General features: G+C 35.7%; 1 protein-coding gene across 3 annotated transcripts in view; it reads left to right on the top strand.

Annotated features, from left to right (window-relative positions):
- The window catches only part of SMC5 (structural maintenance of chromosomes 5), a 97,380-nt gene that overhangs the window by 72,008 nt on the left and 5,053 nt on the right, over positions 1-20,319 (top strand). Inside the window, exons 16-22 of one of the 3 annotated variants that reach the window (XM_059924879.1) lie at positions 2,104-2,227; positions 2,570-2,692; positions 15,936-16,061; positions 18,534-18,578; positions 19,021-19,116; positions 19,581-19,685; positions 19,898-20,017. In XM_059924879.1, coding sequence (XP_059780862.1) covers positions 2,104-2,227; positions 2,570-2,692; positions 15,936-16,061; positions 18,534-18,578; positions 19,021-19,116; positions 19,581-19,685; positions 19,898-20,017 — 739 coding nt within the window. Of the gene's footprint in view, positions 1-2,103; positions 2,228-2,569; positions 2,693-15,935; positions 16,062-18,498; positions 18,579-19,020; positions 19,117-19,580; positions 19,686-19,897; positions 20,018-20,319 lie in introns of those variants that run through there. The other 2 variants (XM_059924880.1, XM_059924881.1) reach the window with 2 other exon arrangements.

The raw sequence follows: 20,319 nt of genomic DNA on the forward strand, positions 1-20,319 counted from the left end.
ATTTACCAAATTAGAAATTAAATAATTCATTAAAATGATAATAAAGTCATACATTAACATATTTATGAAACAGTTTTCCAAACAAAATATATTTAGCAAGAAGAATGACATTGTTTTTACATTTTTGTAAATCTCTTTAGATGAAGTCAGTTGTTTTTCATATGTGCTTCTGCATTCACTTGGTTGTGAGATGTTTTGGTTGAAGTATATGAAGAAAATCTGGCCTCACATAGATATGCAGCTGGAAAAGGGAGAAGTGCTTTAATAGACTTTTCAGTGTATGTATTCTTTAATGGTACATCAAAACTTGCCAAGGTGTGGTTTGTGAAAATTTAATTGCAACATGGAATGTGAACTCATCAGTGAAGTTGTGCACTCTTACATTACTTTAAGTGCATCATTCACCCATGAATGACTTTGTTACATTATGCTAGCTTACTGTGAGATCCCAGGCAATTGTTCTCAGAACTTATTGTTTTATTTTGAATTTAGATATTTTGTAGAAACTTGGAATATATAAGATGGGATAAAAGCTATTAGGGTGTTCAGTCTAGGGGAAAGGAACTGTGGCTTCCAGTTTCAAGGCTTTTCCCATGTCCTGTCAGTCATGACACAGCACAGACCTTTTTGTTGTGATTGTTCTTTTATGCTTCTTTGCTATAGAATAAAGATATAGATATTAATAACATAATAAATGACAGCTCATTGCCTTGAATAAGGTAAAAGTTTACCTTGATCTAATATAATAGTGTTTCTAAACACATTCATAAATTAAATCATATTTAAAATGCTTTAAGAAAAAAAAAATTTTAAGCAAACAATTGCCCATTAACTTTTGTTTAAATAATGTACCTTGGTTGCTTAAAGCAAGATATAACTATTTAGTCTAACTGCCTAGAATTTTTTTCTACTTTAACTCTTCATTTCTATCTTCAGTCATCTACAAGACGTTTACTGTTGGACTGCTGTATTGAACTCATTGTCTAAAGCTAAACTTTCTCCTCATAAAGTAATGTTGATTTTTGTAGTGCAGTAACCTTTCATATCCATTGTCATCCTGCTGTCTCATACCTCCAGTTACTCACTTTGGAATACTGCAGTGGTGACATGGTTAGTGGTCTCTACTTGACTAGTCTCCTTCTCCATTCAGTGCATCCAGAATACTGTCATCCAGTTTATCTTCTTTTCATGTTCCTACCCCCTTCAAGAATATCTGTTATAGCGTCCTACCTTTACTACATGAAATTTAATTAAATACTGCTTTCCTTTAGATTGGCTTTCAAGTTTTTCAAAATCTTATTTCACTCCACCCATTCTATTTCCTCCCTGTCTTCCCCAGTCTCTTCATGTACCATTCAGTCCACTCTCTACAGCATCCACTGAACTTATTCATTCTTGTTTATTATTGCTTCCATCGTTTGTTCTTGATTTTTCCCTTGAGGCAACATGATGTAGTGGAAAGACCTGGACTTTGATGTCAAACACATCTTACAGCTTAGTAGCTGGGATCTTAGGTAACAACTTCTGAGCCTTAGTTTCTTCATCTTAAAGAGCGAAGTATTAACTTTTAGGATTGTTGTATTTGCCTTTTCATTATATTTTTTTTACCTGTTAATCAGATCTCCACAGTTAAGCTCCGTAAGGGAAGGGACTATATTTATAAACAGTGTTTATCAGTTATGGGCCAGACACTATACTGTGTTGCATAATTTGCCTTTTTTTAGTATTCACCAGAGCCCTGCAGGAGAAGTACTATTATTATTTACAGTTTATAGATGAGGAAACTGAAGCTCAGAAGAGTAACTTGTTCAGTTATATTGCTCATTAGTGGCAAAGAGGAAATTTAAATCCATCTCTCTGATTCCAGATCCTATACCATTAGCCACTAGCATTACCTAGACTATGCTGGGCACACACTCTATCTCAAAAAATACTTTTCAATCTTGAGTGGTTGCATAAAACGATTGTTTAATCTAGAAGCTAGCAGTTAACATCTGAGTAGCATTGCTAAATAGCTCACCCGTAAAGCAGCAGGGGACCTAAGAATTTGGGCTCAATCCTTGTGTTTTCTCTGATTTCCACATCATTATGCATTTCATACAGTTTAAAGCTGATGGAACAGGATACTTGCAACCTTGAAGAGGAAGAGCGAAAAGCAAGTACCAAAATCAAAGAAATAAATGTTCAAAAAGCCAAACTTGTTACTGAATTAACAAACCTGATAAAGGTAAGCCATTTTCTTAATTTTAGTCATATTTTTTTTGTTGCAGGTCGACAGCAAAATCTTAGCAAGAGATTTTCAACAGTAATTTCAGCTCTCTGTTGTTTGACATTTCTCATTATAGATCAGTAAATTGGTTTAAAGCACTCATTAAGCTAAATTATTTTATTCCAGATGACTCAAATATACAAGAAAACTTTAAAATTCTCTTAGAATAATTATTTGAGAGAGGTATCAGTCACATTAGAAAAATGTTATTTTTTTCATGGTTTATAATTTTGTTTTTTAAAAGAAACTGTATTGTTTTTCTTAGTTGTAAAACAAACTCATAGGGGTTTTTATTCCTAGATTTGTACTTCTTTGCATATACAAAAAGTAGATTTAATTCTTCAAAATACTACAGTGATCTCCGAGAAGAACAAATTAGAATCAGATTATATGGCTGCTTCATCACAGCTACGTCTCACAGAGGTAAAATGTTTGCTTTTATTTTTTATTTTGGGGCTTCAGACCAGTTTGAAAATGTGTGTGTGTGTGTGTGTGTATATACGTATATGTGTGTATATATATATATATATATATATATATATATATATATATATATCATGCCTTGCAATATGCAGGTTTTTTATGCTCTTTAATTTACAAATTTAATGCATCCTGCTGATGAGGAAGCAATATTTTAAACCCTTTGTATGTATTCTGCATTTTATGTTATTTGATTGGGGGAGGGGTGGTAATAATCAAAAAAGAGAATTAGAGTCCCCGATTTAGTCACTTGAAAACCAAAGTCTCATGTCTGCTTTCTTAACCAATATAAATTATAGTTGTTACTGTTACCAAGCAGCAACCAGTAGCTTTTATTGCAGTTTGTATCCCATAAAGTAAACTGCAGATGAGTTCTAATCAACACTAAGAGTGGCCTTAGTGTGTAATCTTGGTGATTTAACCGTCTGTTAATATCTGTGAAACGATGATAAATATTGAAATAGTGGGGGGTCGGGGGTGATGTACTAAGTTAACATAAATTCCAAGGAAGAACTAGCAACAAAATGAGTTAGTATAACAGTGGCATAGTTTTTGAGTCTTCCAAATCCTTTCCCAAAAATAGAAGAGCAACTAGGATAACATAACAGTTAACAACCCATGGACAACATATACAACAAACCAAGCTTTAAGGTATCCCTATAGGTGTACTGCAGTATATTCTCACACTTAACCACCCAGGGTTAACATCAGGCTAGTTAAGGGCTTAGTCTCCAATAAAACTACCCTTACTTCAAATGCTAGCTGCAAGTTCAGAGGTCCCCAGGCCACTTGCACTTCTGACCAAATGACTACAAATTCAAGGGTTCTTATGACTCCCCCATGTTCTGTAATTAACTAGAATGACTCAGAACTGAAGAAAAGGCTATATTTAACAATTACAGTTTTATTATAAACGATACAAATCCCTACTAGTCAAATGAAGAGACATGTAGGGTGAGGTCTGGGAGGGTCCTGAACACAGTTTCTGTACACTTTTCTGGTGAAATCAGGATGTGTCACCCTCCTAGCATCAGTGTGTTCACTAACCAAGAAGCTCTATGGAGCTTCAGTGTTCACGATTTTTATTGGGGTTGCATTACCTAGGCATGATTGATTGGATCATTGGCTGTGTGGTTGAACTCAATCTCCAGCCCTCCTCCCTGGAATTCAAGAGATTGGGAGGACAATAATAAGACTCAAAGCCCCAGCCCTCTAGTCACATGATTTGTCTTTCTGGCATTGCCTTCCCCCATCCTGGGTCAGTCACTCCTTAGCGTAGTAAAGTCAGGTGTGATCCTAGTAGGGGCCCGTGAATAACAAAGACAGACACTCCTATCACTCAGACAATTCCTAGGGTTTTAGAGTCTTCCTCCCAAGAACCAGGGACAAACATCAGTCAAATTCTATATTTTACAACACCCATGAACTCCAAAATATAGGTGGGTAAGATCAAATCAGCAGCAGCATCAAGACTGGTATGGTATCCAAAAGTATGTGGTAAGAAGCAGAGGGAAGGCTCCAAGAATCCAAAAATCAAGTCACCAACAGGTACTCATCTCTAAAGAAAAGAGGCCCCATTTGGTGTGGAAAGTTCAGCAGACCAATTTGAGAGCAGCTGAAACTGGGAGGTGACTGTAGACTCAAGAAAGGTCAGGTGGTGCTGGGGTGGTGGTTCAGGCCCTGTGAACTCTCAAATTAACCGAAACTGCTTTGCAGAACAAAGCTGCTTACTGAGGAGAACTAGAACTACAGGATAGACTAAGGAGATAGTAAGCATGTATCATGTGATTATAAGGCTGACACAGTAGCTAAAGGCACAACACTCTGAACATGGGAGAAGGGAGACAGTGTAAGTAAAATGGAATATATTTGCTGATTGTCCTATAGGTACTATCAGGAAATAAAAGGGGGTACTACTTCAGATTAGATGCTTTGGGAGAGGGAAATGAGGGAGAATTTCAATATTGTTTATAGTAGGAACCAGTATCTCAAAAAAGATATTAAGGCCATAAGGATATTGTATAAGATATTTTGCACATAATCTTTCAAATAAAAATAGCTTTCCTAAATTCCAGAAATAGACGAAAAAGGGAGAAGGGGACAGTATAAAACAGATACCATCACTGAAGATTAGATATTTAATTTATATACATATTAAGACAAAACAATGGCAGAACTTAGGCCAAACATCAATCAGTCATATCATTAAATATAAATGGAGACAATTTATCTTTTTAAAAAGTTTTTTGAAGTAAATTCCAATACTATGCATAATATGAGAGGTACATCTAAAAGAAAGAGATTCAAAAAGGTTTAAAATGAAAGGACAATGAGCACAAGGGATCTTTTGGGGTCAAAAAGACTCAAAATATTTATCAAAAATATGATAAACCTATGAATTTCATAATTGATGCTTAAAATAATAATGGTCACCTTTGGAGGATATTAGGGAACAAGCTCATGATTTTGAAAAATGGCAAAGAAAGAATCTAGCATTTATGCTGGCTTTTTTATGTGAACTATTTAGGATAAACAAATGAGATGGGGAAGTTTTTCTTTACAGAAGTATTTCAGTTAATAAATGCAGAAGGAATTATACTGTTAGAATATCACCACCTTGTAGCTGCTAATGAATCAGTGGATCACATTAGCTGCTAACATCACAAAAAGATAGCCAGATATTTATTTATGTGTATCCTGATGGAAGGACATAACACAACACCACCTATGAACTAATCTTGTGAAAAAATCAAATTTCAATCTGATTAAGCCTCTAGAACAAGGTTTCTCAATCTCAGCACTATGAATATTTTGAACTGGATAATTCTTTTTGTGGGGGGCTGTCTTTACCAGCATCCCTGGCCTCTATTTGCTAGATGCCAGTAGTACACTGTTCCCTCAGCTGTGACAACCAAAAATATTTCCAGACACTGCCCTGGGGAGCAGAATTGCCCCCATTTCAGAACCATTGCTCTAAAACTACCAGTTTACAGGAAATACAGGGGAACAAAAAATATGCTAAATGACTCCACAGGAATACAGTAAGCAAAATGTAGAACGTTAAGGGACTGTATAGGGACAAATCAATCATTTACTTTAGCACTGTCCAATAGGAATATAGTGCAAGCTGTATGTCATTATAAAGTCTCTGGTGACCAAATTTTAAAAAGTAAAAAGAAATAGGTAAAATTATCTATCCATTTAATAGTGTATTTAACTCAATAAATTAAAATGTTATTTCAACATGTAATCAATATTGGAAATTTATTGAGATATTTTACAATTTTATAATAAGCCTTCAAAATACTGTAATAAATACTTACAACACATGTGAATTCAGATGATAAATTTCCATCAGAAATATTAGATTTTATAAAAACTTTAAGAGTTGCAAAAGTAAATTCATATTCTCAGATTATTCTAAACATTTTCCGGTGGCTAAAGTGAATATTGATTTTAAATTTTAAATTATTTTAAATTAAAAATTTAGTTTCTCAGAACTCTAGTCACATATGACTTGTGCCTTACTTTATTGGGCAGTGCAGTACTGTATAACTAAGATAAAAAGGGGAGAGGAAATGTATAAGCTAAAAGGGACTTAAAAAACGTACTAACCAAATACTATGTGTGGACATTATTTTGATCCTGATTTGAACGAGGCAACTACTTTAAGAAGTTCTAAGAAATGGAATTTTGAATATTGACTCAATATTTGATAATATTAGAGTTTACTGATAGTATTTTTTAAGTTTGATAATGTGGTTATGGATTTATCTTTTAGAAATACATTGCTGTAATATTTACAAAGAAACTAATGTTTGGAATTGCTTCAAAATAATCCAGGGAGGGGGCCGTGTGGGGAGGGAGTGTAGATGAAACTATGATGGTCATGAGTTGAGAATTTTTGAAGAAGCTGGATGGTAGATACATAAAGGTTTATTATACTGTTCTCTCTCCTGTTTCATATATTTCTACATTTCCCATAATAAAAAGTAAATGCTTCCATTCTTGGCCATCATGAAACAGGGGCTCAGTTTACGCTCTTATTTTAAACCACTACAAGATGGGACAAAGTATATAAAACAGAGATTTTCAGACATTGAATAACAGGCAGCACAGGACAGTGATTCCCTAAGAGAAGGGAAAACAGAACCAGGTGAGGTCTACAATTGCCTTAGCTTATTGCCTGGAGAGTTTCCAGGCCACGATGTAGGGAAGAGGAATTTAATAGGAGAGAGCATAACAGTACAAATCCTACAGACATTAAAAGGATTTGTTCATTGAAATGAACAAATTTCTTAAAAGATACAAGCTATCAAAGATCACTGAAGAAGGAGCTAATTAGAATAGCCCTATATTTACTAAAGAAATCATATTTGTAGTTAAAAGCCTTCCCATAAAGAAAACTACAGGCCCAGAGGCTTCACTGGTGAATTCTACCAAGCATTTAAAAGAATTAATATCAATTCTACCTAAAGTCTAGAAAAGGTGAAAAGGAAAGGAATACTTGACACATTATATGAGGCCAGCCTTAGATATCAAAACCAGACAAAAGAAGACTACAGACCAGTATCTCTCATGAACATAGATGAAGAAATTCTTAATAAAATGTTAGCAAATCAAATTCAGCAATATATAAGAGTAGTATATCCTAACCAAATGAGTTTATCCCAGAAATAGAAGGTTGATTTAACATGTGGAAATTCGTAAGTGTAAATTCACCACATTAACTAGAGAAAAACCATATCATCTCATCTCAATATATGCAGAAAAAATATTTGACAAAATCCAGTATCCTTGTATGATAAAAACTTTCTGCATCTAGAAATAGAAGGAAACTTCATCCTCCTGACAAAGGGCATCTACCAAAAACCAATAGCTCATATCATATTCAGTGGTGGAAACAAGGAAAATGCTCACTCTCGCCAATTTTATTTCACATTGTGCTGGAGGTTCTAGCCAGTGCAATAAAGAAAGAAAAAGAGGAGGCTTACATATTGAAAAGGGAGAAGAAACTTGCCTATTTCAGACAAGTATGATCATTTCTGTGGAAAATATTAAGGAATGTACAGAAATGCTTCTAGTTGAATTTAGCAAGGTTGCAGGATACAAGTTCAATATGTAGAAATCAGTTATGGTTCCGTCTGTTAGCAATGAACAATTTGAAACTGAAATTTAAGAATACTGTGTACAATAGCATCAAAAATATTAAGTACGTAGGGAATGTATATATATTGGGTTGGCCAAAAAGTTCATTCGGATTTGTAAGATGTTACAAAAACCCGAACGAACTTTTTGGCCATCCCAATATATATGACCTATATGCTAAAAACTACAAAAGTAAACGAAATTGATTGTGTTCATGATTCAAGATTTGTTAGAATGTCAGTGCTCCTCCAAATCTGTAGATACAGTAAAATTCCTAGCAGAGTTTTTGGAAGGGTTTTAGTTTTTGGAAGTTGACAAGCTTATTCTAGAATGCAGTGGGCTTAGAAGAACTTTGAAAAAGAACAAATTGTATGACAGAAACTACCTAATTTTAAGACTTATTACAAAGCTACAGTAATGAAGACACCATTGTATTGGTGTAAAAATAGACATATGGATCAGTGGAACAGAGAATCCAGAAATAGATACACATATATACAGTCAGTTGTTTTTTGGCAAAGATACTGAGGAAATTTAATGTAGAAAGAATAGCTTAACAAATAGTGCTGGGACAGTTGAATAGTCACATACAAAAAAATGAACCACAACCCTTACCTCATACCATAATGGATCATAGACTTAAATGTAAGAACTAAAGCTATAAAACTTCTTGAAGAAAACATAAGAGAAAATCTTAGTGATCTTAGTTTTGACAAAATAGAATAAATAGAACACTAAAAGCATGAATTATAAAGGGAAAGAAATCAGAAGTTGTACTTCCTCAAAATTAAAAATTTTTTCAGTAGACACTATTAAGAAAAGGCAGGCTACACACTGGGGAAATGTATTTGCAAAACATACATCTGACAGAGGACTTGTATTTAGATGAAGGGCTCTTACTCTGGGCCAAATCTAGCCTCAGGTCTGTTTATGTGAAGTCCCTGCTAGCTAAGAATAGTTTCTGCATTTTTAAAAGCCTCCACCCAAAAAAAAGAAGAATATGTGACAGACTGTATGTGGCCCTCAAAAGCTAAAATATTTACTTAGTGGCTCTGTATAGGAAAAGTTTGCTGACCCCCGATAGATAGTATAAAAAGAACTCTTAACAATCATCAATATAAGGAAGACAATTCAGTCAAAAAAACAGGCCAAAGATTTAAACATATTCTTCACTAAAGTATACAGAGAGCAAATGAGCACATGAATAGGTGCCCAACCTTATTAGTCAGTAGGGAAATGTGAATTAAAGCCATAATGAGCTATCACCACAGACCTACTGGAATGATTTAAAATTTTAAGACTGACCAAAGTGCTGGTGAGGGTGTGGAGCATCTGGAACTTGCATACATTTCTAGCAGAGATTTAAAGTGAATAACCACTTTGGAAGACCATTTGAGAGATTCTTAAATACTAAACATATACCTGCCATGTGATCCAGCCATTCCTCTCCCAGTATTTACCCAAGAGAAATAAAAGCATACGTCCATGAAAGACTGGTACACAAATGTGTAGCAACTGTCTCTGTAATAGCTAAAAAATATGAAATTCTACAAAATGCAGAATGCTTAGTGACTGAAATAAATCAGTGGTTGCCTGCAAAGGGTACAGTGGGATGGATTACAGAGGGATACACAGTTGTTGAAGGCAACAGATATGTTCATTATTGGTGGTGATGGTTTCACTGATGTACATATTTGTCAAAATTCATCAAGTTGTACACTTTATATATGTGCAGGTTATTTATTCATTAGTTACACTTCAGAACTGAAAAATTTAAGGAAAAAAACAGGATTTTATCATTTGTTTCACTGAAGTCTTTTTTCAAGTATGAAATTTTATATACAAGAGTAAAAAGAGTAATATAACATCCATGTGTCCACTGTCCCTTTTAACAGATGTAACACTTCGCCATATTTGTTGCAGGTTTTTAAGACTGTTCATGTATTCAGAGTCCCCTTGTACCCTTTCCTATCCGTTCTTCTACTTTGCTAGAATATACTCCTTTCTGGCAGTGGTCTGTACATGATTCACTTTACACTTACCAGAAACTAACGTGTTGTATAAAAGTGAACTACAGTAGTATCTTGCAGTGGAAAGAGTCTTTAGAGGCTGGGTAGCCATAGGATTGCATAGATGAATGGAAAGATTAAATCAGAGTAGAAGAACAGCTTCATTATTCTGAAGCCAGCTTCTTCAAACTCTCTGGCTTCTTGAAAAAGCTTATGGCTAGAAGAAATGGGAAAAAAACAAGAATTTTGCTAGCAGGTAAGCATCTTAAAGTACGCAAGCATGAACACACCTAGCCAAAAGGAGCTGAAGGTCAGGTTCTGAAGGTCAGGTTCCATATCCTAGGGTTGGGTAGTTCACTTTGAGCAAAAACCGGAGGGTTGGAAGATGGGAAAGTTCCTTCCCTCTCCCTACGCCACCCAAAGAAAAGGAGTGGAGGAAGACAGGAAGGCAGCGGGTGTAGCAGTAGTCACTCTGAACACGTAGAAGAGATCCGGCAAAGAAACTTGGGTGGGGGTGGGGGTGGGGGGAGGTGCTGGATGTGGAACAAGTTTCCAACGGAGAGCTCATCATACTTTGTGGAAGCATAAGGGAAGTCATCTGCAGACCGTGTGTTCTCTTGGTAAATAATGATAGAGCCCATGCCGATGTTTCTTCATTGATTGAGCCTGTGAACCTGGTTGTTGAGTATGGTGTTATAGAAGAGATTTCATGAAGGAATTGACCCCTTATGCAGATATATGGAGCTTTCCGTCCAGTCACACAAGACAGCATTTGATCCTGCTGCCTGAAGTTTTGTTTTTGAATTAAGTGTCAGTGAGAACTTAAGAAAATTATGGGTGTCGTGTTATAGAAGTATCACAAAATCATGTTAGCTTTGGAGTAAGCCCTCTCCCAGACTTCAGCCGCTGTTGACATGGTTAGAGATACTCTTCAGCAGCCTCAGTTCACGTAGATGTACTAAGATTAGGTGCAAACTGTGACTCATCCATTTTGTTAGTAGTAGCAGAAATAGTAATATTTTGAGTTGAGCTGACTACTCTGGAGAGTAGGAAAGTTCTTGTGAGGAGGTTTTGTTCTCAATCTTTGAGTCACTAATTTTTTACAAAGATGGCCACATTATACTGTATAGAGAAATAATCTGATTAGCTGCGTGTCACTCTAGATTTTGTTACCTGGAAATAATACCCACTCAGTTGTCAGCCTCTTACCATACTCACACACACATCTTGTCAGGTTTTTCCATACTAAGCTTACTTGATACTACCCCCCGGCTTTATTTTGTATTTCCTCAACAATATTTTGCAGCATAGTTTCCCTTTTTTATATGTTGATCTGAAAGTTATTAAATGCTTTTTATTCATAATTGTCTTACCAACCCTTTTGTAAGGTTCTTTTATTTCTTACACTATGTTTTGATAAGTTTTGTTACTGACTGATCCGAGTCACCAACCACACATTTTAAACAGTCAAGAATGGTGAGTAAAAGATACAGAGAAGAGTAAGTGTATGGTAGTTCATTTTCTCTTTCATTTGCTCTTTTTCCTTCTCATGTTTGCTGTCACTTACCCATATTTGCTCTTACCTGTTCTTCTGCTGTCCTACTGCATTTGAAACAAAAAGAAATCATTTCCTTCCTTCCTTCCCTCCCTCCCCTCCTCCTTTGGACACACTGCAGGTTGTACTAAGGAACCATTACTGCCACTTCAGGGTTTGTCTTTTACCCTGATCATGAAAACAAGTTCACAAAAGAAGACTGACACAAAAATTCAGTAGGGATTGTATTTGTGAAGGAACTTAGGGATAACTAACCACCACTGAGTTTGAAACTTCCTCAAATTATTGGAAGGCAAATAGGGGAAAAGGGTTCCAGACCCATAAAACATCTCCAGAGGTATGTCATTACCTTCTGGAATATTTTTATGACAAGTTAATAAGCTGACTGTACATGAATCCAGATACAGAGGTGGACAGATGGATGTACATGTTACTTGGTTTTTTACTTTGGGCAGCGTTCCTAACCACTCCAAGCCTATTGTCTTCAGCCATAGGTATTATGATACCTAACTTGCAGGGATATTTGTGATAGTAAATTTAATAATATACATCATGATGCTTAGTGTGTGCCTAGCATGAAGCCCATATTTCCTTAAGAAGTATAGATTTACATCAAGAATTGGAAGTTGTTAAATTTATTTATCCTAATACTAAATTTAGAAATTCTGTGCTTTCATCTAATGTTCTTTCCTCTGCCTGCCTGCTTACTACTCTCCCACAAAAAACTGAACTTCAGAGGAGACTTTTTTTTTCCAATTTAAATGATATATATGTATTTGGCGGGAAAAAATCCTTTCCCAAGTAAATAGTATTATTGTCACTGCTTCACTGTTTACTATTAGATTGATTGAAATAGAATTTGTAAGCTTATATATTAAAACGTCAGTGAAGACCACTGATTTCTAAACTTCAAATTCGACGTTAAAATTTTAAGTTGCTTAAAACAAAAAGATTAAATACTTTTCATATTTCTAAAATATATATGCAGTCCAACATGAACGAAAACTTATGGTTAACATTTGAATTTGAAATCAATTAAATTGGAATGAAGTTTGATTCTTGTATTTATATGAAAGGAAAATTGAGGAAGAAATGTTTTGATCTACAACCAGTTTTTAAGTAAAAGTTTATGCTACCTAGAACGTAGTTTAATTCCTTTCACACCAAAATGGCTTTCATTTTGTTTCACTCTTATTTTAATAAATTAAGTAGAATATTTACTGTGTTAAGTTTCTGTGCAACATATATTTAGTAAGAAATTCTGTCAACAGTCTGATTTTTTCCACTAGAGGGCCCTCTTAGAGAAGGTTTTTCTTGTTTAGTGTCAAGGTATTTCTGTACAACTTTCATAACAATTGAACTTAATCAAAAGACTTTCAGAGAAAAGATAATACTTATTCATTTCTTTCAGGGTATGTACCTACAGAGTAATCTTTTCTGAGATGTTGGTGGGGGATATTTTGTAAGTTCGCCAGTTTCTCCCCTTATGTTTTACACAGATGAACTATTTCTATGGCCTTTTAACTGTTAAAGGCTAGATTCTATGAAGGAATGTAAATAAGCCCTTTTCACTAGCCTGAATTTACAGTGTTATCTTATATAATTGGACTCTTTCTGCACCCCACCCCCACAGAAAAACTCAGTAAGAATTATGGGGTGGGGGAAGAACAGGTGCTATGTGAAGATTGTCACAAACATGTATGTATAGAAACATTTTCTCTGATTTTTTTTTTCTTTTTTAATTTTTGGCTGCATTGGGTCTTCATTGCTGCACGCAGGCTTTTCTCTCGTTGCGGTGAGCGGGGGCTACTCTTCGTTGTGGTGCGCGAGCTTCTCATTGTGGTGGCTTCTCTTGTTGCGAAGCACGGGCTCTAGGTGCAAGGGCTTCAGTAGTTGTGGCTTGCAGGCTCAGTAGTTGTGGCTCGCGGGCTCTAGAGCACAGGCTCAGTAGTTGTGGTGCATGGGCTTAGTTGCTCTGCGGCATGTGGGATCTTCCCGGACCAGGGCATGAACCCGTGTCCCCTACATCGGCAGGCAGATTCTTAACCACTGCACCACCAGGGAAGCCCTCTGATAAAGATTTTTAGTAGACATATGCCACCAAACAGAAGGAAACTATTGAATGAGCTTTTGTCCTAAGCCCAGAGCCCCAGATATTCAGCTTGGGAATATTTCTTTCCCATAATGTTCTAATACTTCATTTTAGCAAGATCCAGAGGAATAGGAAGCAGGAAGAGAAGACTTTAGGAGTGTTTAGTTCTGTCTAGCCGTCCCGTGTTTTGCATTTGCCTGAGTATAATAGGCTCTAGAGAGCAGAGTAAGGGTGACTGGGAGTCTTTAATTTTCTTTTATTTCTCTTGGTGTGTAGGGGCCAAGGAATCCATTCAAGGAAACTTTATATTGATACTAACTGATCAGTATAAAGGCTTGCTTGCATTTTCAGATCAGTCCAGTATATATATACTTTTACTTTTTATAACTTGTGTCTTAGTTTACTCTCTTTGCTGTCAAACTTGTGTGCATAAAAACTATCTCAGGACTTTATTAATAATACAAACGTCCAGGCCTTGGCCCCAGAGGTCTTAATTAAATAGATCTGGCTTGTGGCTGGGACATCAATACTGTTTAACAAATCTTCCCTCTACCTCACACCTGCCCTGGTACTTTTTGTGCAGACCAAAGTTTGATGGAAAGAGCAAGCTAAGACCTGTTTTCTTTTTCAGAAACCTAATCATTTGCTATTTCCATCTTAATATCTCTGAACCACATATAAAAAAGGAGGTAATACATTTCTTTAAGATGGTAATGAGGATTATATTAATTACCGTATAGGATGGGGGTGATAACCATGGTTGGCACACAGAAGGCATCCCATGATGCCCTTTGTTTTTTTTTCTTTTTCTTTTTTTTTTTTTTAACATCTTCATTGGAGTATAATTGCTTTACAATGGTGTGTTAGTTTCTGCCTTATAACAAAGTGAATCAGCTATACATACAGATATATCCCCATATCTCCTCCCTCTTGCGTCTCCCTCCCACCCTCCCTATCCCACTCCTCTAGGTGGTCACAAAGCACCAAGCTGATCTCCCAGTGATATGTGGCTGCTTCCCACTAGCTATCTATTTTACATTTGGTAGTGTATATATGTCCATGTCACTCTCTCACTTCGTCCCAGCTTACCCTTCCCCCTCCCCGTGTCCTCAAGTCCATTCTCTACGTCTGTGTCTTAATTCCTGTCCTGCCCCTAGGTTCTTCAGAACCTTTTTTTTTTTTTTTTTTTTTTAGATTCCATATGTATTTGTTAGCATACGGTATTTGTTTTTCTCTTTCTGACTTACTTCACTCTGTATGACAGTCTCTAGGTCCATCCACCTCACTACAAATAACTCAATTTCGTTTCTTTTTATGGCTGAGTAATATTCCATTTTATATATGTGCCACATCTTCTTCATCCATTCATCTGTCGATGGACACTTAGGTTGCTTCCATGTCCTCCACGATGCCCTTCTTGTTACACATGAAACTTTTGCCACCTGGCTCTTGCCCACCTTGCCACTCTCATCTTTTACATCCTTACCTCTCCTCCAGCCACGTTGAATTTCTTGTTCCCTAAATAAGCAGGCCCTGGAGGCTTCCATGGCCTGTATGTGTTAAATCACCTATCCTGGGAATGCCTTCTGCTGCTCCCTCTTTAGTAATTTCTTATTTGTCCTTTAAGATCATTCACTTGTCATAGCTTCTGTGGCCGCTCTGACCTTCCTCCATCCCTTGCCCGCACCACACACATACTCTCCTTGCGTAATTCCTCTTTCTTTTTTAATGTGCAAAATGGGGGTGATAATAATACTGTACAGTGCTGTGAGAAATAAGGGAATGTGTGTGAAGCACCTAGCACATAAGCTTTCAGTAAATAGTAGCTGTTTCTTGTATGGTAATGACTTTGTGTATCTTTCTTCTTATTCACCTTTCTATGCTCAGTGCATAATAAAATACTGACATTTGATAGGTTCTCAGTAATTATTTGGTGAAGGAACGAATGGGTCCATGAATAAATGATAGCTACATGAAAGGCGCTTGGGAAACTATCAAACATTATTTAAAGGTTCTGCTTACATTTGAATGCTGAGTGTTTGGATATGAAGCCTACATACTGTATATATCAAATTTTGTTAGAGTATAATTATACATAGCTAAATTAAACTTTCAGAAAAAGGCAGTTAAGTTTAAATTTCAGAGCTCTTAATGGAGTCAAGAAATGCCATATTATTAATGTCCTGATATATTTTGAAGTTTAAGTTCAAATTTAACCTTTACAATAAAATCAGTCATGGTTTGAGATATGTTTTCAGATGATTTGCTTATCACAATCAAAATTCAATAATATATTTGATATAATGTGGTGGTTTAATAAAATAGCCCTGTGATTTAACAGTAACATACAAATTTTCAAAATATTTCTTTTTCTTGTATTAGCAACATTTCATCGAGTTGGATGAAAATAGACAGAGATTATTGCAGAAATGCAAGGAACTTATGAAGAGAGCCAGGCAAGTATGTAACCTGGGTGCAGAGCAGACCATTCCTCAAGAATATCAGACAGTAAGTATAAAAAGTATATAACGCCACAAGCTAACATATTTAAGACAGTTATTTTTAAGCTTTAAGTGTGTTAGGCATTGTACTGGGCCATGAAAAACACAATGTGCCATAAAATATGAGATCCCCCCACCCCCCTGCCACCATTTTTAAACTGAGTATGTATGTAAAGTAATTTTGCTCAACGAATTTTCTTCACTATACTCAGACTTGGACACCAGTCAGTCTTATTGCTTCGTACTAAAGTTATTAAAACATGGGTATTATTTTGCAAAATTATTAATACCGTAACATTCATTCTTCCAGTAAAATGCTTTTTTCCCCAAGCACCCTTTTAAGAGGTAGGGTCAGGAGATGGGTTATAGCTTTTCATGGAAACATAGTACCAGTAATCGATATATAAGGAACAGTAAATAGAGGTGATATTTAGACAAACGAAGGCAAAATGAAAATGTTTTCCTGGAAATTAGGGTGTTTACTTACGGTTGAGTGGGAGCTGAATCTTTATGGCTGACATCTGTTGCTAAGGAAAGGGAAAAAAGAGCCTTTCTTTCTTTACATTATGCGTATTTTATATTCTGACATATCATTCAGTTAGTAAAATGAGAAGATGCTGCCCTTTCTTCCAAGTTCCACCATTAATTAGGTAGCCCTGTGACCCAAAGCTTTATCTGACAGGTAGGAATAATACCTTGCCTACATACCTACTCTCTCAGAATAATGTCAAAGTAAAATTAGAAATAAAATTTTAAATATCTGCTATTTGTGTGGCTTTTTTAATTTTTAATTTCGAATGTTACCTATTTCAGTAGATAATGAAATGTCTGCTAAAGATATAAATAGAACTGGAAATAAAACTTATTTGGATTATAATTTTCATATCCTCAAAGATTGTGCTTTATGCTATCAGACCCAGAAACTAGGGAGAATGGATCTGTTTGGCTACATAGTAGGAATTTAGTAGATATTTGTAAGACAATTGAGGGGCTATTGTTTCTAAAAATAAAACTTCTCCAGAATACATTGTGTTATAAAATAATATTAGTACAATATCTGTACTAATTTTTTCTTTCAGAAAGTAGCATGATTCTATCCTTGATACGTGGTACTATTTTTGAAAGAAACAAGATTAGAACATAGTTCATGTGTTCATTAAAAATGTATTGATTACCTTCTATATATCATGTACAGAACAAAACACACATACTTCCTTCTCTCTTGAAATTTGTATTCTAGTCTGGAGGGTGGGGAAGACAAATCAAAAAGCACACAGCTTATGTCGGGGATAGCGAGAGGTACTAAGAAGAAGAATAAAACAAGGTAAGAGGCTAGAGTGTCAGGGAAGGCTCCTTTGAGAAGATACTATTTTAGATGAGTCCTGAATGAAGAGAAGAAATCAGTCAAGTGAAGGTTTGAGGGAAAAGCATTCCAGGCAGAGGAAACAGCTCATACAAAGCTCCTGAGGCAGAAGTATACATTGCCTGTTTCAGAATAGAAAGAATCTCAGTGGGGCTACAATTTATAATCCAAGCAGAAAGGAGGGCAGAAGCCAGATCCTGTAGGGCCTTATAGACCATAGAAGGAATTTGGGCTCTATTTTGAGATGGAATCCACTGGAGAATTTTAAACAGAAGAGTTGTAGAGGGAGGACAACTTCAGTTTGTAAAAGAGCACCGCAACTGCTATGTGGAGAATAAAGTAGGGACACCAGAGTGGAAGCGAGAAGACCATTTAGAAGATTATTGCTTTGGACCAGGCAAGAGATTTTTGTGGCATGGATTAGGGTGGCAGCATTAGAGACAGAGCAGTTTACAGACTTGAGGTATCTTTTAATGACAGAACCAGCAGGACTTGCTAATGGATTTGAGTTGAAGGGTAAGAGAGAGAACCCCTAAATTTGGTCATTTACTGAGATGGAAAAGATTGAAGGACAAATCAGTTTGCTCAAATTGGTGGGGAAGGTGAGGAAGTTGAAGATTTGTGTTTCACCATCTTAAATTTGTCTATTAAAGAGTCAAATGAGGATACCAAGTGTTTGGCACATGAGTTCAAATCTCAATGGACAGGTCAGATTCAGCAAAATATACTTAACAAATATCTGAAGGCCTATAGAAGTTGAACTGCTTTCCAAAAGGTTAAGGAAAAAAAGACAGGTTAAGATATTAGATTAATGCAGTGTGTTTGTTAGGATCTTTTTCAAGGTTTCAATATTCATTTTGTACATTGTAGTACATAAACTTTTGCAGGTTGTGGTGAAAAAACAATGTACTGCTTTGCCTTGCCCCACAGTAAAGTATCTCTTCTAATTTGTCTCTGTGGCATGGTCTCAGAAGATAGTACTGTGGTGAAATTCTACTGTCAAAGTAATTGGATTCTTAGGATGCTTTTGTAGTTCTTCACAAGTACAGTATAAAGTTCTAACTTCTTGCTCTCTTTCAATGCCCCACATATTCTGGACCCATTCTACCAATTCAGCAAGTACCCACCATTCCAAATGGACACAACTCCTCACCCCCCATGGTATGCAGTGCTCATTCTTTTTTCCAAGCTCCTGTCTCCCCTCTGCCTTACTTTTCCCTAGCCATTTGCTTTAAGGCCCAGAGATGGAATCTGGGCCTGAATTCTCTTACTCTCTTGTAGCTCCTGTAGCATGAACTGATACTTCCTTTCTCTGAATTCCATAACCTGTATGATATGTACTGCTTATTTTAATACTCAACATCAATACATTGCCTTAAGGTGTTAGCCCGTGTTATTAAGTATATACGTTTTGTTTTCTTTTAAAGCATAAGCTTTTTGAAAGCAAAAAGCCGTGTTTATAATTCCTTTGATTCCTTATTGTGTGCTAGCATGCTGTTCAACACATAGTAGATACTTAGCAGAATATTTTTCTTTTAACTATTTGAATTGAACTATTTTCACTGTACTATATATAATAATGGACAATTTTTTTCTTCTTTAGGCTTTCCAAGATCTTCCAAACACCTTGGATGAAATTGATGCTTTATTAACTGAAGAAAGATCAAGAGCTTCTTGCTTCACAGGACTGAATCCTACAGTATGCCTCTTTCCCTAATGCCCACTGCAGCCACCAGCGTCACCACACCCGCCCCCAGACACAAACGCATGCGCGCACACACACACACACACAGTTCCCTCCAGTACTTGCCTCCCACTCTGTACTGGAGCTCTTGGTAATAATAAGCTAGACAGCAGGAACAATGTGCTTTTAAATGCCAGATTCTGAATCTATTAGAATTTTAAATAGATTCTTCCTAAGGAACACAGCGTTCTGTGCCTTTTCTTTATAAAAAGAATACTTGGGCTAACCTGAAATACTGCAATGTCTATTTTTTTCAAGGATAAAAAAATGGCATTTTCAGTATGTTACAAGAACATAAATTAACTGCATACAAACAATGCAACAAAAGTGGCATTTTCAGTTAGTGTTTTAATTGATGCAAAATTTTCTATAATTTTATCCTTTGGTAGATTAATCTTAAAGATTTTTTCTTCTGCCAGGTTGTTGAGGAGTACACAAAAAGAGAAGAAGAAATAGAGCAATTAACTGAGGAACTAAAGATAAAGAAAGTTGAACTGGATAAATATAGGGAAAACATTTCACAGGTAATCAACCGTTTTCTTTTTCTCATGTGCTTACCATTAATCATATGGGAATGTAGAATAATGCAAAATGAAATGATACATTGCTTTTTTCTTAGAAGCATATGTTCTCATGACCAGATTGATATTGATATTAAATTTGTTTTATATAAAGTTTTGTATCAATGCAATAACACTTCTGTTAAATCGTGTTTTTATATTGCCTTTACTTGCAGGTAAAAGAAAGGTGGCTGAATCCTTTAAAAGAGCTGGTAGAAAAAATTAATGAAAAATTTAGCAATTTTTTTAGTTCCATGCAGTGTGCTGGTGAAATTGATCTCCATACAGAAAATGAGGTAAAATTGCATTTGAAATGTTTCCTGGCAAGTAATTTTAATTATATGCTAAAAGTACATGTAAATTGCTTATTTACTCTAAAGTTATATCTGTGAAAATTTTGCTTACAAAAAAATTGTCCAAAGGAAGGAAAAGACCATATATGGGATTCCATCAGGCTCACTTTTTTTTTTTTTTGGTGACATTTGAGATTAGTGACTAATACCTTACAAAGTCTTTTCATAGCCAGTCTAAGTAATGGTTATTCAGGTGTGGTAAGCAAATGCATTGCTTTTTGAATCTACTACTCAAGTTTGAAGAG

Source organism: Balaenoptera ricei, chromosome 6, assembly GCF_028023285.1.
Source record: "Balaenoptera ricei isolate mBalRic1 chromosome 6, mBalRic1.hap2, whole genome shotgun sequence".
NCBI lineage: Eukaryota > Metazoa > Chordata > Mammalia > Artiodactyla > Balaenopteridae > Balaenoptera > Balaenoptera ricei.